Source organism: Gymnoscopelus microlampas (assembly GCF_963454915.1).
Source record: "Gymnoscopelus microlampas genome assembly, chromosome: 4".
Classification (NCBI taxonomy): Eukaryota; Metazoa; Chordata; class Actinopteri; order Myctophiformes; family Myctophidae; genus Gymnoscopelus; species Gymnoscopelus microlampas.
Genome location: NC_139941.1, coordinates 50624065 through 50644495, shown reverse-complemented (window position 1 = coordinate 50644495; position 20431 = coordinate 50624065). Strand labels below are relative to the sequence as shown.

The following is a 20431-nucleotide window of genomic DNA, read 5'->3' as shown; positions in this document are numbered from 1 at the left end:
TTGTGACTTTGTAGCTATTTTCACTATATCTTTTAGACCCTACAGAAAAACGCAGGCAAAAATCCATGATTATGTGATGAAATATGCAGGGGTTTGCGGGATGAGTTGCGGGATATGCAAAAAGTTGTGAAATAAGTGAAATGTGCGAAATGTGCGGAAAGTTGCAAAATATGCAGAAAAATGTTCCTGTTCTACCCTAGATTTGAACGTACAAGCGCTGAGATGTTTTTGTTTTACCACTGGGCTAATAGAGCCTGCCTGCTTGCTCAGGGGAGAAATAGACTTTTTGACCATCGGGGTCAAAATCTGTGTCAAACGAGAAACGGGATTGTGTCTAGAAGGTCCTAAAGCAGGGAGACCAAATACAACCAATTGTATAAGTTATATTGCATTAACATACTCTACCATACAGATTGGACAAAATAACATTTTATTCACACACAAAAATATAAATAATACATAATAGAGCTTTAAGTGGTTAATTCATAATATATGTTTTGTTTGGATCCCAAGAGTCCCTTGATCCTAGAAATGTAATGGAGTCATATTAAAGTACAATATTTCTCTTTGAAATGTAGAAGAGTAAAAGTCATGCACTTGCAAAAAGATATATATATATCGTTGCTGTCGGGCAGAAACCTCTTATCTCCATGTTTTAACTTTTTGTGTTTTTTCATAAATTAACGGCCTACTTGATCACAGCGTCACACAAAAGCATTAAAAAATAGCAGATCTACCAGCAACGCGTTTCGATTTTAAATGTAACAGTCTTGGACATATGAGGTTTCCAGCAGACAGAGAGGATATATGGTACACACCGTTTGGGGTGAGGTGTTTATGTAAGGAAGCACGGTGCTCAGTTTTTTAATGCTTACAGTTTTTAGATGCAGGTGTGTTCCTAAACCTGGGCTCATTCATCAGCAGCTTACAAGCAGTGGTGGAAAAAGTACTCATGCTTTTTAAGTAAAAGTAGCAATACTACAATGTAGAATAGTAGAATACTATTTTACAAGTAAAAAGACCTGTATTCAAACTTGAACTTGAGTAAAGGTACAAAAATATCTGCATCAAACTATACAGTACCACAAGTACAAATAGTCATTATTAAAAGAAATGTGTCACAATCTTCCAAAAATGAATGCCCTATACTTGATCATTAGGGGTGTGCCGATACACTAATTTCACGAAACTATACGATACGATATTGGGCTCACAACTTCGATACGATTTCGATACAATACGATACGCACTTTTTTATTATGAAACTATATGGGGGAGAAAAAAAGCAAATGTGCAAACAAATAATTCTGTTTTTGCATTATTCAGACATGCAAACTTGTAGCTTTTCAGCTACAATAGCCGTTTTGAATCCAAATAGGGCAATAGTGTGACACCTGACCCGAAAAAAAAAAACATGTTGTCACCCTTTTCACCTCGGGGCTGTTTGCATGCCAGATTATTATTATTGTAAAAAAAAAAAAAAAACGATACATATCGTCACGAAAACGTATCGCGATATATCGCGGGACGATATATTGGCACACCCCTATTGATCATACCACAGCATCAAAAACAGCAGATCAAGAAGTACAGTACTCAAGTAAATGTACTTAGTTACTGTGTGTCCACCACTAGCTCCGGGCATCATACCAACCAATAGCTGTTAATATGTTGCACAGCACACAGAACAGAATGGATTCATATCGTCCAATAAGGATTGAAGCTTCCCCTGTAGACTTTTAGCTAGAGAGGCCAATTAAAAATGTTTTAATTAAACGTTTGTTGGTCCAATTTGATTTAATTTGTTCCACTCACCGACATCCACTCACCTATGCTGATCCCTGCACTAGTGACTAATCCATTATCCCATTGTCAGAGTGACATTACGGAATGATTTAGTGATTTAGTCGGGTACAAGCCAACACATCCCAGTAATGTGCTGTTTATTTTAGATGACTGTGATGTCGAGATTTATATGAGGCACCTCAAAATGCCCCGTTCTGAATCAGGAGATGATGTTAAAAGGGGGTTTAAGTGTTAGTTAATTTTGCTAAAATAAATGTGTGAAATAGCTCTGTTTTCACAATTAGCGATCGTCGCTATGGAGTGTTTGTTCTGTAGCCAGCTCTCTTAGTAAAACAGAAAGTCAATTTTCAGATCGGGACACCAATTTGATCCAATTAGGAGAGAAAACTCAACCTTTTCAGATTGTGACCCCCAAAGATAATCATATTTGAACACGGGGCCCCCTCCACCCTGTCACCCAATCACTTGGAATGTTGAAGTTGATGCCTTACGTTTTGTTTGACTCGGTTCCACAGATAAAAATATTGTGCAAATAGCAGATCTACAAGCTCACAACGCCTCGCATTGCATCCCATGTGGGGACCCCCCTGGTCGGTCTGAAAAAAAAGAAAATAAACTGAAGCTGACTAATTATCTTTCTGGGGTTCTTTCTCCTGATTGGATAAAATCGGTATCCCGACCTGAAAATGTATTGTCTGTTTACTAAAGAGCTGGAGAGACGGTGATACCCTTGTTACTGAACAAACACTCTATAGCAATGCTTACTATCACAATATAGAGCTTTAACCTTTAAAACAAGTTGTTTTGTTTTTACAAAAATATATCCCTTACAACCCCTGTATTAATCCTGCTTACACTAACAGCAACATGATAAAACATGATATATGGGCCAAAAAGACCCACAATCTGTGATTGCAGTATTACACTCACTGTTATACTGTTGAAAACACCTCCTGGCAATGGCTTTGCTTTGAGGTACTGGGAGAATATACTTTTATTTGAGATCAATTAAATAACGTAGCAGTATGTGACAGTCAAAACAAGTTCAGATGTATTTCGAGGTAACAGCAACAAACATTTGTCAATGGTCCAGAAATGTTTTCGGAATAAACAACAGATTTTCAAGTTCAACACATCGCAAAGAGTCAAATTCTTTCAGACTTTAAAATGTAAATTTAGAAGAGCATACAAATGTGTCCCAATTATTTGTGCACTCTTCAGAGTTGGTGGATTTCACTGTATTCTGTGTGTGAGGATAGAACTGACATTGATATGGTTAAACAAAGTCTGTGTGGAGGCCTTTAAAAGTAATTATAGATTATATGGGTCTATATATCACTGCCATTCTTGCCGCCGACAGGGGAACACCTGTGAGCAACTTGATTAGCGTCTCATCGCATGTCATCTGGAGGAGATGATGACTTATGGCAGAGATTAATCACCTAATTGTCTGGGCTATCTCACCTAACTGCCTCAGTCTGGCGCGCGTGCCTTTTTTTATGACAGAGGAATTATGTGATGTGTGTGAAAGATGAAGGACCCCGTTAAAGGGATAATTCACTTTCAAACGTGTTTGGGGGTCATTTTAACGTCTACTCTGGCTTTTGTGTTTCACCCCAGACAGTTTTTAACTAGCTTGATTCATTATTTAGATATTTATTTTAACAGACACCCTTCCCCCTTCCTATACAAACCCCATTGTAACTCCAAACTCCATTGTAACCATGATAGATTCATCGAAAACACCCGTCCTTGCTTCCGGTGACTGATATTGTCCTTCTAATATACGTGAGGGGGCTGTGTTTTTTTAATCACATTTTACATGTATTTTTTATAAACTTCTTTGGAAAATGAAAAAAAAAGTAATTAAAAAAACGTATTAGAAGGCCAATATCAGTCACCAGAGCCAAGGACGGGTGTTTTCGATGAATCCATCATGGTTAAACTGGAGTTTGAAGTTACAATGGGTTTATATAGGAAGGGGGGCATGATATAATGAATATCAAATGTCTAAATACTGAATCCAGCAACTTCAAAACTGTCTGGGGTGCTCACAAAGACGTTAAAATGACCCCAAACATGTTTGAAAGTGAAATATCCCTTTAAGACTAAACTAGACAATATTCTCTTCTCTCTTGGGAATAAAAATAAATTAATTTTACATTTAAATATTACGCATCAACAGTGTTATCACAATTCTTTAGGCTAGTTAGTGTAAAAAAAATACAAAATAAAGCTTAAAAAAAGAGACAGATTCCAGCCTTCTTTCGGGATGGCTGACAAAATGTCTTCCAGTTATTACTACATGTTACATAAGTTTATATTTGTGACCAAACAAGCAGTCAAAGTGCCCATTTATTTACTGAATGCGTGTCAGTAATGTGTATAGTATATGCTTTTCCGTTGAGAGATGCCGGCTCAACGTAACGCAACTCGACTCTTGTCTTGTTTTGGTTTTCCATTAGGGCAAAAGTACCTGGCAACAGGGACGTCACAGGCTCTCAGAAGGTGGGGTGGATGGACTTTCGGTGGACTATACCCCTTATTTTATACTTTGGCTATTCAAAAATAGCAGATATACAAGGTCATAGCGGGGCACCGAGTGCCGCGCTATGAGCTTGTAGATCTGCTATTTTTGAAAAATCGTGAACATTTGTGCAAATCTTTGAATATCTTTTTTTTCAAGCGAACATTTGTAACTGTCAAATGTAAACAAATTTAGAATTTTCAAAAATGTGCGTTTTTTTTTGCGGATTTTGTTAGTTTTTGCCGGTGTTTTGGTTACTTTATTTCGGTTTTAAGGTTAGGGTTAGGGTTCGGTTATTTAATTCTTATTTTTGCCTGATTTTACCGATTTATTATCACAAAAAAAAGATATATTATTATTATTATTATTTTATTTTTATTTTTATTTTTTTCAAAAAGTGGGGGGTAGATCTGTGAGAGTGAGGGTGTCGCGTTGTACGCACAGTGAATGGCCGTGACGCCCTTGCCTGGCACTTTTCACCGAGCTGAGCCGGTGGCAAAAAGTGAAAATACTGCAGACTTCTGATTTCCTTGATCAGAGAGAATCTTCACTAGCATCATCGTGTCACTGTGAAACCCCCTTATACTGCATGGAAGCTTTCTCCTCTGAGATGTGCTAAGGTTTGTTTAGCGGTCTCCTACACAGAGGGTTTGGACGTCATTATGACGACCAAACAGGTGGGTGTGCTGCCTACCAGCAGTGGAAAACCAAAAAAAAACAAGTACGAGTCGAGCCAGTACCACGCCGTCTAAAGCCATATTATAAGTGTGTATACTAAAACCAGTGGCTCTCAACCTTTTCCGGATCAGGGCCCACTTGAACATCCTCGAAAGCGTCCACGGACCACCCATCACCCGGGCTGCGTGCATTTTGAGAGTATGTTCATTTTAATGATCAATTAAAATCGATCGACTGTGTTCCACCTTGGATCAATGGAACTTGAGGTTGTACACTTTAACCACTTAAACCCCCATCTGCATCCGTATTGCAGGGAAAGCTTTCGCAGGACAATAGCGTTGTGAGCTTGTCAATCGGCTAATTTCAATGAAAGCTTTCCCCACAAACAGAAAAGACACTAGTATTGAGCCCTGAGGGCTGACTCTGGTCAACCATACAGGTTTTCAGTGGTTAAGTTGTCATTTATTGGTATCACTTTTTTTTAAAGGTTTCATGACGCGATGCTGGTTTTACAAAAAGTTTTTTTTATCATGGTCCTTCAAACGTGTATTAAAAGGTTTTAACTGAAAAATTCACTCCAGTGAGCCATGACAGTTTTTTTTTCCGGAGGCCTTTTCAGCTGCGGGTTTAATGGACTGTGACATCAAAGTCCATGGCAAAGATAGAAATTTGATGTCATGAAACCTTTAATATGAATGTTTTATTATCGTTAAAATCTTCAGTGTTTTGCCAATTTAATTTGGGGCCCCCCCATTCCTCGCAATACCCTCGCGGCCCATCACCAGTGGGCTCCGGGCTCCACAGGTTGAGAACCAGTGAACTAAACCAGCACCCAAAAGCCCCCCACACCCCCCACCCTAAATCTCTGTGGCGATGACGTCCTCGTAGGTCTGCAGCCCCGAGCCGCAGTAGGCCATCTCCTTGTCCAGCTCCCCCGCCGTGCGGCTCTCCAGCTCGGCCGTCACCTCCTTCAGGATCCTCTCCAGGTCGCGGTTCTTGCGGTGCATGGTCAGGTAGTTGACCTGGAGCTGCTTCTGGTAGCGGATCACCCGGTCCTTCTCCTTGTTCCACGTCTGACGCTCCTCGCGGAAGCCGCTGGCCAGCCGCTCCTGGGCCTCGCGCTCCTCCCACAGCTGTCCCTTCAGCCTCTCCACCTCCCTCTGGAGGAGGAGGGGGGAGTCTTGTTGTTGTTGGTCCTCCTTCTCCTGCTGCCCCTCGCCCTCGTCCCCCTGGCCCTGGGTGAGGAGGGAGTCTGTGTTGCCTTGTTGGCTCGGCCTTCCTGACGATGCTTGGGCCTGGGCCTGGGCCTGGGCCTCGAGTTTCAGGCTGTGGCGGTGCCGCTGCTCCTTGGCGGCGGCCAGGTCTCTCTTCATGGCCTGGACGTCGGTCTCCAGCTCGCCCACCTTCCCCCTCAGCAGGTCTGCCTCGTTCTTCTTGCGCTGGAGCTCGTTTTGGCACACCTGGTGGAAATAGAGAGGAATGGTTGTTGTTGACCTCTTGAACCCGTTAGGGAGCGAGACCATGATCTGGTACCACCCACATTTTAGAACAAACAAACATGGGAAAGTTGTCATTCTACTGCTCTGACACCATAATGTGGAATGCCCTGACACCATCCATTAAAGCAGTGATTCTCAGCCTTTTCAAGCCGCGACCCCCCAAAATAATCATATTTGAACTGGGGACTCCCCCAAAATAATCATATTTGAACTGGGGACGCCCCACCCTGACAAGCACTTGGAATTGCAGGAGTTGAGGCATTACATTTAATTTGACTCGGTTCCACAGATACATCCAGCCGATCTACAATTCTACAATGATTATTTGACAATTTGTCCAATGTTTGACCAGTTTTTATAGTATAGTTTGTTGATAACGTTTGATGCAGTAATGGTCTTTTTTAAAAAGGTCTTAAAAGTCCTTTAATTGTCACTTTGCTGTCAACTAGGGACCCCCCAAAAAAATCACGTGGGGACCCCCCTAAGGGGTCCGACCCACAGGTTGAGAACCAATGCATTAAAGGATGTGTAACACTGGTTTCTTACTAAATTGGCCTGAAAAAAACATCTATCAGGAGACCAAAATATAATAGTGAAAATATCAGATCTACAAGCTCATAGCACTACTAACGCAATGTGTTGTGAGCTTGTATTTTCACAGGGCGGCCTAGTCTGTAGCGGAACGTCGTTTACTCTGAAACCATTTACCCTGTCATTTGTTGACTAGGCTAGAGTAGGCTACCTGTCATTTACTGTGATCCTGCACTCTGTAAGTCACTCTGGATGAGAGTGTCCTGCTAAACGCCTAAAATTGTAAATTGCACCACACAATGGAGCGGGTCTCTAAACCCCGGCCCCCGCTTTTATAAAGTGAGTCAGCCTGTCAGTTTCTGAATAAAAAATATGGCAGAGAGTCCAAAGGTTGATGCTGAGGTGGCGGATCTCATGAAAGCCGGCACTCAGACCAGACATCAAATGCTTTTAAAATGCCAACCGCCCAGTCTTAATTCATCGCTGCTCGTTTCGTTTGAACTGCGGTGTGCTTTTTATTTTCTGCTTTTTTAGTCACAGCCAAACCGTCAAAAAGACCAACCTCAATAAGCTCTGAATAAGGAGGCCATTTGAGGCTGAAAAAAGGAGGTTTTTTAATGTTTTATTGCTCAATGATGATGAACTACTAGCCTGTTTCATTAAAGCTTTTTTGCCTCTGCCAGACCGGTTGGCTGAAGGCCTTTTTTCACTGATAAAAACTAAGCTGTGATGACTAAAACTATGACTTAATATGTTAACAATTTCACCAGTAAATAAAAACTAGACTAAAATGTTTTAGGGAGGGACTATTAGTGGAGACGAGATCCAGTAGAACAGTGGTTCTCAAACCTTTTCATGTCAAGGACCCCCAAAATGATATGTATTTGGACCCCTGCATCTCAAAATATGTTGTTCCAGGGACTCTCAGAAGCAAAATTTGCGTTACAAATGTTCGCTTAAAAATATATATATATTCAAAGGTTTGCACACATTTTCATGATTTATCAAAAATATCAGATCTACAAGCTCTTAGCGCGGCACTCGGTGCCGCGCTATGAGCTTGTATATCTGATATTTTTGAATAGCCAAAGTATAAAAGGTTAAAGTGGTTACAATTTGAGATGCTATATTAACTAATATTGCTGGGGACCCCCTGGTATCCCCCCAAGGACCCCTGGGGGTCCCGGATCCCACTTTGAGAACCAATGCAGTAGAACTAAGACAGTAGATCAAGTATTTTATGCTAGATTGCTCGTGGGTGTGGCGCTCCAAAAATAGCTGATCTACAAAGATCACAACACGTCGCGCTAGCTGCTATTTTCGACATGCAGCAAAGTGAAAATCTGGCAATCGACAAAAATCTTATGACATTTAGTCAACTAAAACTAAAACATTTCAGATAACTAAAATATGTCTAAAACTGAATGGAATTTTATCCAAAAGACTATGACTAAAAACTAAATCAAAATTTGCAGTCAAAATGAACACTGATCTTCACTATAGTCATTAGAACGATGACTAGTATTTCCAGACTTTCAGACCACCCACCTCTGTGTCCACGTTGCAGGCGTGGATCCGGTCCACTTGGTCTTTGTTCTGCTGCTCCAGCGCCTCCAGCTGAGCCTTGAGCTCCTTCAGCGAGGCCTTCAGGCTGACTATCTCACTCAGCTTGTGGCCCACGTCCGCCTGGCTGTCTCTGAGCTGCTGCTTCAGCAGGGAGATCTCCCCACTCTTCTGGCACACCTAGCAACACAGCAAGGTTGTAAAAGTTGTGGATTTTTCACTTTAGTTTAGTTTTAGTTATTTTTTTTATTTTTTTGAGCGGATTTGCTAGTTTTTATTAGTTTTTATTTTTGAAAATACTAATAGATTTAGTTTGTTTTTATTAGTTTTAGTGTTAGTTTCGTTTTTTTAATACTTTGGGTTATTTGTCAGTAGGTGACACAACTGCGCATGCAAGGCGACGCACAGAGTGACATAGTCACCTGATTCGGATGCTATCAATGCATCGAATGGGACATTACCACCTTTTACCATTGAATGGGCGAAGTAGGCGACATACTGACCTACCCGCGATTTATCAGACCATTCATTGGGTGTTATCAAGACATACTGACCTACCAACGGAGATGACTTATATAGTTCAGTTTCGGTTTTGGTTTCGGACCATGACGGAGGCGCGCAGTCTCAGGCGAACTGGAACCCCGTGAAGGACCACCGAGGGAGCTAAAGCGACCGAGTTGCCGTCCTGAACGGTGTGACGTTTGCCTGAGCCTACTCAGCGCCGTTGGAGTTATGTACCAATAGGCACAGAATCGTAAATCATGTTGTGGGGACTGCTCCGCCTCCAAAGTAGGTCAGTAGCTCCTGATTACGCCCAATGAATGGTCTGACAAATCGCGGGTAGGTCCGTATATCGCCTACTCGTCGCCTACTCGCCCATTCAATGGTCTGATAAAACGTGATAATCTCCCATTCAATGCATTGATAGCATTCGAAGCCGGTCGCATAGTCCCCAAATAAGCCCCGTCCGTCACATTTCCCAACCCGTAAGAAGGGGTGAAAAGGGAGTATGCGCTGGGTGAGCAACTCCATACAAGTGAATGGGCGGATTTTCGTTACCTCTCTATTATTCTTAACTCTATGGACTCACCTCCCATTGCGTCTCCTCCAGTGTGGGGGCCAGCTGTGTGCTCATGGTCTCGTACGACCTCAGCCTGACCTCAGCCAGGTCCTTCTCCCTCGTCATCCTGGAGATGTCTTCCTGGAGCCTCTCGTTGTCCACCTGTATGGTCAGTTGACTGGTTAATTTAATAGACCGGCACGAGTTTGTGTGAAAGGTGAGACAGCTAAATAATGGTCTTCAAGAGACAAGAAGGTGGCCGCAGCCACTGGTAGCCAAAGTGCCAATATTTGATTATAGGGCGCAGAGTAAACAAACCAACATTTTGGCAGGCAACTGCAGGCAACTGCCTTCTTCATGGTATAATACCCTGAAACTGAAACTGTATCTGCCGGAACGTTGGTTTGTTTACTCTGAGTCCTATAATAACATATTTGCACTGTGTGCGCCCACCTTCTTGTCTCTTGAAGACCTTTATTTAGTTTATTCTGCCGTTATTCCAGCATAAGGACTTTGGTGTGCGTAGCATTCTCGTGCACAAAGATGAGACAGCTGCCATGGTAATAGTGGCATTGGTGGGCGTGTTTACCTATACCTCTTTGCCAAAAATAGCCGATCTACAAGCCCACAACGCCTCGCAGCGCGAGGCGTTGTGAGCTTGTAGATCTGCTATTTTTGGCTAAAGTTCTCCTCAGAAAAGGGATGCTAGGTTTCGAGTGGTTATGGTAAAAAGAAAAATCATATCACATAAAGATTTGGCGGACCCCCTGTAGTAACTCTGAGGACCCCCTAGGGGTCCCGGACCCCCTGTTGAAGACCCCTGCTGTAAACTGAAAAAATAAAACTTTTTTCCCCTTTTTTTCAAAAGGGCACTTCTGGTCAAGAGGGCAAAGGGCAGGTGCTCTAGCACCACCTAGAGCCTATCTGTGCACGTCCCTGTATACACCAGTTACTTCATTTGAAGTTGAAGTCCAGACAAACTATTTTCTACGTCCCCCTAACCTTTTCTGTCCATTTTCTCAGTGCGGTACCTTTCACTTGCACTTGTCTAAATGAATACACCTTAAAAATGCCTTCACCAATTCTTTCCAGAACAAGGTTGAGTGGAGAGGAGAGCCTGAGCTGACCTGGAGCTGGTTGACCTGCAGCTGCAGAGCCTGCTGGTTCCTGGCCGCCCTCTGGGAGGCCTGACGGAGCTGTGAGGAGCAGCGATGCTTCAGACCCTCCATCTCCTCCGTGCGGTACCTCTGCCTCTCCTCGAACAGGAGGCACGTGTCTGCCTCCTTATCCTCAAAGCTTTCCTGCAAAACATAGTAAAATAATTTGTACAAAAAAGTGCCTTACACAATAGGGGTGCAAGAGTTAACTAAAACTAATTGATTTAATCAATTACCAAATACAGTAGACCCTAGGGGTCCTCAGAGTTATTACAGGGGGGCCACTACATCTTTGTGTGATAGGAACTTTTGTTAAGGTTTTGACCTTAACCACTTCAATCCCAGCATCCCTATTCTGGTAGGAGCATTCGCCCGAAAATACCAGATCGCTGCGACGCGTTGTGAGCTTGTAGAGCGTCTATTTTCGGCAAAGAGGTTTGGTGTAGAGGGGGGAAAAGAGCAGACCAAGTACAGAGCCAACATTTCAAGTTTACTAAGTATTGGAAATTATGTTTTCTTCTGTCTACTCTGTGCTGAAAACAGCTTAATAAACATGACGTTAAAAAAAAGTAAAGTATTGAGGGTTTAAGCCTGAAAATATGTGAATCGAACATAACAGATAATGTGTAAATAGAAAAAAATAAACATGAATTTACACAACAGTGATGATACTATCTATCTATCTATCTATCTATCTATCTATCTATCTATCTATCTATCTATCTATCTATCTATCTATCTATCTATGAAAAAGTTTCAGAACTGCTGCATTACATGGATGAAGGCTGTTATTCTATAAAGTTGGGGTACAGTACCTGTAGCTCCTGGAGTTCAGACTCTCTCTCCAGCAGCCTCTGTTCCAGGCGCTCTATCAGCAGCTCGTCCGTGGTGATGGGGGATCGGATCCCGCCTAAGCTCTCAGACAGGACTCGGCTCGGCGGCTGGTGGTCCGCGGAAGTCGTGAGAGAGCCGCCGTGGCCGGCGTCCCTGTTAGCCTTAGACCCTCCGTTGTTGCTATTCCCGCCGGTCGCGTAGCTCGGGCTAATGGATTTGAATGCATTGCCGCCGTTGGTCCACGGAGGACAGTTAGGATGAGGACCCAGGGCGAGGCCGCCGCTGGCCGGGGTCGTGGAGCTGCCCACGCTGTGAGTCATGGGGGGGGCGGGGCCCGGCGTGGACGCACTCAGGCTGCCGCTGGTGCTGTGCGTGGGCAGGCTGGACATGGAGTTACGTCCGGAGTCGGACAGCGTCCCTGAAGGAAGAGATGAAGAGATGAAGAGATGGAAATAATGGCCTCTTTAATTCAATTACAGAGTCATTATGTTGAAGTGTGTTTCCCTGTTCTGATGAGGCCAGGAGGCGCATCTCTATTATGTCAACAAAGACAAATAGACGTACAGCAAAGCAATCGGTTTCTATCGCATAATGACGACCTAAACCCGTAAATCCATTATATGTTGTTGTTGTATGTCAGTGATTCTCACCCATTGATCGTAGCCGGAACACATTCGATTGATTGATCACCCTTGAACACTTTCGAGATTTTCAAGTGGGCCCTGATCCAGAAAAGTTGGAGAACCACAAAATAGCCGATCTACAAGCTCACAAGGCAACACATTCTGCAGGCTCTGTGCATAACTTTCCAAAAGGTAGCATACCCGTTTCCTGATCCAGTTCAGTGTCCCATAGCTTCATTTGATTGGCTCGGCAGCAGATTTGAATGGGGAACACAATACTTCGTTTGTGTTTCCTGTAGGCCTATAAATTTGCCAACATCAAATAATGGGAAAATAACCCAAACAGGAAATGGGTATCATGCCACCTTCCGGTAACACAGCACTAAACATAGTTATCGCCAATTTTTGCAGAATGTTTGTCTAATTATTATGACGTGCCCAGAATCGGGACGCAGGACGCATATGGGTTATAGTGTGGTTATAGTGTTAAAACGCAGAGGTTCCATTTTTACAAGCACCTGAGAAGGTGTCTTGCTTCATGTTGTGTCCGTAGGATTCAGGGCCCCTGGCCCTCTCCAGGGGGCCCAGGAAGTGGTCCAAGCTGTTGGGGCCCCTCGCCGTGGCCCCGGGGGAGGACGTGCTCCTGGGAAGTACGGGCTTGAAGGCGGTGGGCCGGACCACAGACTTATCAGTAATAGCCTGGAAGAGAGAAGGACAGAACGATAGAAAGATTGAGTTTATCTATCCACAAGTTCACAATGTCCCATGAGGCCTTGCGTGAATAATGGGCATCACTTCCTTTTGTCAGACATTCTATTACTTTGAGTGATTCCTGTCAGTCAACAATAATGTGGAAACACAACCTGACAGAAATCTAAAAGTGTCATATTAGTCTGTCTACTTAACACATTGATTGCCAAGATCTCATTGATGCGTTCTTTCAAATCCATCACTTGATGGCCAAGATCACATTGATGCGTTCTTTCCAAAAAAAACACTTGTTTTTGAAAATTCCACAAGGGGCACCCTAACACAGCTTTGGAATGAGTGGATTTTTTTTTGCATTGAAATCCACCCGTTTTCAACGGGCCGTAGCCCAAAAATGGCAGATCACGGTTGGAAGGTTGTCGTTCCTATGGATACACAGATACCTCCGCCAACCCACGCGGACAATTTTTTTTTGTTTTTTTGGGACACAAATGCGTGTTTCAAATATTCCACGGTGTTTCAAATATCATCGGATTGAGGTAATTACATCTGGCAAGGGTATAGAAAACTATGTTTAATATCTTGGTAATCAATATGTTAAGGGGGGCGCATGCTACCATTTTCGGTGATCATCCTCTCACCGCGGTGGTTTGAAAACTACAACATGGCGTCACTGAGCCACGGTGATAAGCGACTCACCGCTCACCTCAACACATCTCTCTGTTTTTACTAACCGACATCACCCTGCCCCTGTGTTTTTTTTTGTAAACTGCTAATAAAGTGTTCAATCAATCAATCAATGTGTGGAGGGTGATCTTGTAGGTTAAGTAGGCAGACTAATATCACCCTTTCTGATTCCTGTCCCACTTTTTGTTGACTGATTTGGTCCCTCAAATGAATTGAATGTGATAATTCACACACCCCGTTTTCCCCAGTAAGCTCCCTAGGATCTATAGGTTTTGTATTTTTAGGGCGCCCTGTTAGTCGATGTACTGTATCAGAGCGAGGAGCGGGACCTCCTTTTTTGGACACATTTCACAGAGATGAAAGTAGCGGTGCGAAGAAGAGAGGGCCGGGGGGAAAAAAACAACAACAACTTTTTCTCTTTTCTTTTCCGATATATAGTCTCGTAGAAATGGAAACCACAAAGGCATGGGAGCTGCTCTCACCACAGGCAGACGCCGCATTGAAAAACACATAAACAACTACACATAGCGGCTGTCTGGCAGAAAAATCTTGTATCTCCAATATTTAAACGTTTTATTTTTTTTCGTAAATTAACGCCCGTCTTCCTCGTACAAGAGTCTCGCACAAAAGTAGTGAAAATAGCCGATCTGCAAGCTCACAACGCGCCGCGATGCGACGCGTTGTGAGCTTGTAGATCGGCTATTTTCATCCTTTTAAAATATTTTATTTGGTTTTTAATAATATTAAAGAAGGAACGGTTTGGGACATACAAGGTTTCCACCATGACAGCAAAGGAAAATTCACGACACAGTCATGAGAGAGAGGGGAGGAGTCATTTTAAAGATCAACTTGTAGTTCCACGCATCCCGTCTACTGTGCCGTCGAGGAGTGTCACAAACAGTAACACATCTGTACCCCCCTCTCCTCCCCTCCTCCCCTGCCCTCCTCTTCCCTTCCCTCTCCTCTCCTCTCCTCTCCTCTCTCCTCTCTTCCTTTCCCTCCCCCTGCATCCCTCATCTCTCCCCCATGCATGCTCTGGCTGTCTGCTGCCTGAAGATGAATGTCCTCTCTCTCTCTGACATTAATAATGTGAGAACGCTGGCTGGACTTGAAGTGTGAGTTAGTTGGTTCAGGCTTGTTGTGGGTTCAGCATTCCTACACACTGACTTCATATGGCATGGGAGGGAAGCCTGGGATGCTCTCCTCTCCTCTCCTCTCCTCTCCTCTCCTCTCCTCTCCTCTCCTCTCCTCTCCTCTCCTCTCCTCTCCTCTCCTCTCCTCTCCCCTCTTCTCACCTCTCCTCACACCCAGACCCATAGAGAGAGAGAGAGACATACAAATACAGGCCAACAGATGCTGCTGCTCCCATAAACCTAATTCATGCTCCATTGCACAACGGTATTGGCTAGCTACCTGCCTACCTCAGACCCACGGAGAGAGAGAGTTGCGTCATGCTTTGATTTCGCCGCAAAGCGGGATGTTGCCTCCTGTAGTTCCAAACATTGGAACTTCCTCATTGAGATATAACGAGAGCTTCCACAATTCATTCTTACAGTGGGAGTCAACACTAGTGCCGTCACTCTCATAGTTATATCACGCTGCTCACATGCACGGTCCTCCCCTGTACCTACATAGTACAATCGTTGCTGTCGGGCAGAAACCTCCTATCTCCATATTTTGACCTACTTGATCATACTACAGCGTCACACAAAAGCATCAAAAGTAGCAGATCTACAAGCTCGAAAAGCGCCGCGAAGCGACGCGTTTCGAGCTTGTAGATCTGCTACTTTTGATGCTTTTGAATTTAAATCCTGAAAAGTAACAGTTTTGGACATATGAGGTTTCCACCTGACAGAGGCGATATTGTGTATTGCATTACTACTTTTACTTAAGTAAAAAAAAAACATTGTTGTACTTTTTTCCACCACTACCATCCCTGCCTTTCTCTTTATCATTCTCTCCATCTCATCTCATCTCATCTCTCTCTCCCTCCCTCTCTCTCACAGTCTCTCTGTCGTTCTTTCTCCGTCTACTTAGCTTCCGTTTCATCTCTGTCTCTATCCGCTCTGCTCTAGCTGGCCTCTCTCTCTCTCTCTCTCTCTCTCTCTCTCTCCATCCATCCATTGCGGTCGTCGGTGTATAAAGGCCTATTGAGGGAGCTGTGTGCTCGCATATCGTTGTTGTCGGGCGGAATACCTCGCATCTCCATATTTCAATGTTTCGTGTTTTTGCGCTGTGTTTTGAGCTTGTAGATCTGCTACTTTTAATACTTTTGTGTGTACAGTCTACAGTGGTTCTCAACCAGTGGTCCGGGGACCGCCAGTGGTCCTTGAGGGGGTTCCAGGGGGTCCCCAGCAAAAGGTGTCAATACATTTTCACCCCTTTATCCATAATTGTATATACGTTGGCTATTAAAAAATGGCAGATATACAAGCTCACAGCAAGCTCACAAGCTCACAGCTTCACTTCGTGCCGCGCTGCGAGCTTCTATATCTGCTATTTTTGAAAATGTTAAAAAAAACATCTTGAAAGTGTTAGAAGGATTTTGGAGAATTTTGCATTTTTAACACAAATCTTCTCTTCTGGGGGTCCCTGGCACAAATCATTTTCAGATGGGGGTCCGTGGTCAAATGTATATCAAGTTGGGTCCTTGGCATGAAAAAGGTTGAAAACCACTGCTGTAGTATGATCAAGCAGGGCATGAATTAACGAAAAAAATCTAAAAAGTTATAATATGGAGATAAGAGGTTTCTGCCCCACACAGAGAGGATATTATGTAGACCTGGTACAGACAGACAGACAGGGGCTTCTCCTCAGAGGAGATCAAGGCATTCCTGGGTCATTAATCAGTGAGGAGCTGATTAGTGAGCTTGGATGTCCAATGCATTGTGGGAGATGAGAAATGGCTGACTATACCTATGGTCTCTGTCGGGTGGAAACCTCATACTGTATGTACAAAAACATGTAACTTTTCCCCCTCGCCGGGTGGAAACCTTGTATCTCCATATTTCGTATAATTAATGCCTTTACCTTATCAGACAAAAGCCACATACAGGGCCGGCCGCTGCTATAAGCAATATGAGCGGTCGCTTAGGGCCACAACCACTAGGGGGGCCAAACATAATAATAATAATAATAATAATAATAATAATAATAATATTTTTTACTTTCATATCGTAATTATGTCATGTATCTCCTATCCAACAACTAGCGTTATTATTTTAGTATGCAATACAAAATAACATAATGATTTTATAATGGGGGTGTTTGCTTAGGGCCACGAAAATCCTAGGGCCACATAAAAGTTGTGAAAATAGCCAATCTACAAGCTCTCTCTCTCTCTCTCTCTCTCTCTCTCTCTCTCTCTCTCTCTCTCTCTCACAATTTCAATATGAAAGTTCGGCTACAATGACCGATTACCATCTAAGCTTTCTTCATTCACCTGAATGGTGCTAATAGTTGCTACTAGACACAGGATCTGACACGAATTTGACCCGATGGTCAAGATTCAACTTATCCCCTGAGCAAGCAGACACACACTCCGTTTATGCTGTCAGCCCCTGTAAACACACACACACACACACACATCTATTAGCTCAACGGTAAAAAAAAAAATCTGCACTTACGCAGGAAACCGGGTTCAAATCTGGGGTAGAAGGGGAAAGTTACATAATAAAGCTTTAATAGCTCATATGTGTAGTGATTCCATGTCCAGTGTACCGTAGTAAAAACCCATGACCCATGACATGTGTACTGTATGTGACCCAGAGTCTAATCATGTAGGCTACCGTGTCTCACAGAATCTACTTATTATACATTCTCAGTCACGGGCTGTTGGACCATGGCGGGCCGTGATGGCATCGAAAGGATTTAGCTGCATGCCGAAAATAGCCGATCTGCAAGCTTTGTAGATCAACTCTTTTCAGTCTGTGACATCCGCACGCACCCATGATGACTTGTTCTTAGTTCTTACTGGATCTCTTCTCCACTCGTCCCTCCCAAACATTTTAGACTAGTTTGTATTTGTTGTCAGTATATTTAGTCATAGTTTTAGTCATCATAGCTTAGTTTTTATTTCGTTTTTATTTCCTTTTTCGTCAGTGAAAAACGGTAGTCAACAGACTTTTTTTTTGTCATAGTTTTAGTCGACGAAATCAACACTGCATGACATGCATGTGTATGTGACCCAGAGAGTCACATTAATGTATGTAGGCTGCCATGTCTTACAGAATCTCCTCATTATACATTCTCAGACAGTCACACGCTGCTGGACCATGTTAGCAGGTCGCCCCACTTTTTGTGACAGTTGGATGTTAAAACTTAAGTCACTCTGCATGTATGTGCAAACAGCAACAGTATCATTCGTTGAGCCTGGTGTCTCAAAGAATATAGTAGTGAATGCCTGAACAAAAATCATAATCTCACACCCACTCCTTTTGGATGTCTGGTCTGTCTTGCCACAGTGGCAGCGCCATTAGCAGAGCATCTCAGGCGCGCAAATCCCGGGGGGGACGGGGGGGTTTTGTCCCCCCCTAGCTTCAGATTGGACCCCCCTAAGTCATTTAGAATAATAAGAATAAATGTTAAAATAATTAATTTTTTGATAAGAAATCTGTAAAATCAGGCAAAAATGATAACCCTAACCTAACCCTAAACCTAACCCTAAAACCGAACCCCCCCCCCCCCCCCCCCCCCCCCAGCCCCAAGCCAGATTTTCGCCCCTGGAGCATGGACTAGAGGTGACTGGGTAGCACCAGTACCACACTTCAGAAACACAGCCTTTATAGTCGGTCTGCTTTCTCATTTTAAAGTAGTGGGGAAGTGGTATTCAATACCCATAAACAGTTAGAATCTCAGAAGGCTTTTGCAATGTTTAAATTAAAACCAGCCTGGAGATTTTGGCTAAACTCAGCACAAATGTGTCACCGCCAATGTTTGCCTTGTTTTTTATTGTTTGGGTTTTGTTTGGTCGTGTTTCTACTTTAATCTCCCACTGGTTTGGACTGTTAAGCACCGTGTTGTTTTGTATTCTGTTGCTGTCGGGCAGAAACCTTGTGTCTCCATATTTCAACTTTTTATGTTTTTGTTTTTGTTTTATACAAGTGCCACATAAAAATGGTGAAAATAGCAGATGTACAATCTCATAACGCGCCACGATGCGCCGCATTTGAACTTGTAGATCGGCTATTTTCACTATTTAACTTAAAAAATATATCTGCTGTCTGGCAGAAACTCTAAAATGTTCATTTTTCAGGAAATGACAAAAACAAAACAAAAAGTGGAGTTAGGAGGTTTTGTTCATCATTGATGAGAACAGCTGAATGGACCTCCAAGCTCACAATGAGGTTGGAGGTCAAAAGGGGGTGGAGCCTGGAGTCAGCAAAACCAGCTAACTCCACCCTCCTTTGGTGGAGTTAGCTGGTTTAGCATAAAGTTTGAGGATCCAATGGAGTTAGCTGGTTTTGTCAGAAGCGCTTTTTAATACTATTCATTGGTTCAATATTTTTTTTAATCAACACACACAGACGTAAACTGTGTTCAATAGCACTGATTTATGGGAAAATGGAGTTAGCTGGTTTCTGCTGGACAGCCAAGAAACGATTTTGGACATACAAGGTAATCACCTGACAGTGACAATTTGCTGTTCTGTGCTTGTTTTTGTGTCTAACCTGCCCAGGGAGAGAAAACTGAAATTAGTAAATGAGTTGCAAAACATTTTTTTTATATAGAAATTAAATTACATGAAAATGAAATAAATATTGTCTAGTGTAGTGTAACATAATAATTTAGTATTATGAAGAGGAGTGTTTGAAGCTATCGGTCATCATGTTAATTGTATCTGTACACTCGCTTCATCTCAATTACTGTTTCATTCAGTTTGTTTTATTATCGTTTGTGTTATTCTGTTAACTTGCAATGTTCGTCGAGCTGCTGCTTCTGGCACTTACAGCCGCACTGATGAATCTCCGTAGACACGAATACCTGTGTGTACACTATATCTTTCTCGCATCGCGTTTTTTCTTTGTTTACCTCATGCTTTACACTGTGTTTATCTCTGTTTACTTTCATTGTCTCGGGCGTTTTTTTCTTCCCTATTTATTCTTTATACCGCAGCTGTTAGTATAACAACCGACCCACCTCCCTCCCTCTGCCCCACCCCACCCTCACCACCACCCTTCCGGCATATAAATTCCACTTCTATCTTATCTTATGTTAACAATATACCAGTGACAACAAAACAGTGTGTGTGTGAGTGTTTGTTTACCCTCTCAACCGCCGTTTTCCCTGACATGGGAGGCAGCTTGGGAGGAGGAGGCAGTCTGCTGCTGCCGTCTGGATCCATGTTGTCGCTGCTGCTGGTCCCGCCTCCCTCTAGACGGTCCTCCAATGAGCCGCCGCCCCGCTGGTACGCCGACCTGGGTTTTTGGGTCACCTTGGGTCAAGAGAACGCGGGGAGAGAATGAACATATCGTTGCTGTCGGGGCAGAAACCTCTTTTCGCCATATATATATTTTTTTTTTGTGAATGAATGTCCTACTTGATCATACTACAGCATCACACGAAAGCATCGAAAGTAGCAGATCGGCAAGCTCGAAACGTGACGCGAAGGGACGCGTTTCGAGCTTGTAGATCTGCTACTTTTGCTGTTTTTTCATTTGAATCCTGAAAAGTAACAGTTTTGGACTATGAGGTTTCCACCCGAAAGAGATGATATTATGCATATTTTGTATATTTATGATTACGAGATTCAGGACAAA

The 20431-nt window shown here is 43.1% G+C and overlaps 1 protein-coding gene across 4 annotated transcripts in view; it reads right to left on the bottom strand.

Moving 5' to 3' along the window:
* Nucleotides 1–413: 413 nt before the first annotated feature.
* The window catches only part of lzts1 (leucine zipper, putative tumor suppressor 1), a 62485-nt gene continuing 42467 nt past the window's right edge, over nucleotides 414–20431 (bottom strand). For 2 of the 4 annotated variants that reach the window (XM_084055727.1, XM_084055729.1), the window contains exons 4-10: nucleotides 19939–20106; nucleotides 12797–12977; nucleotides 11637–12073; nucleotides 10792–10965; nucleotides 9695–9826; nucleotides 8590–8784; nucleotides 414–6471 (exon numbers count right to left, since the gene is read on the bottom strand). In XM_084055727.1, the coding sequence (XP_083911853.1) occupies nucleotides 5869–6471; nucleotides 8590–8784; nucleotides 9695–9826; nucleotides 10792–10965; nucleotides 11637–12073; nucleotides 12797–12977; nucleotides 19939–20106 (1890 nt within the window). In that variant the 3' untranslated portion in view covers nucleotides 414–5868. The remainder of the gene's footprint in view (nucleotides 6472–8589; nucleotides 8785–9694; nucleotides 9827–10791; nucleotides 10966–11636; nucleotides 12074–12796; nucleotides 12978–19938; nucleotides 20107–20431) is intronic. The other 2 variants (XR_014600669.1, XM_084055728.1) reach the window with 2 other exon arrangements.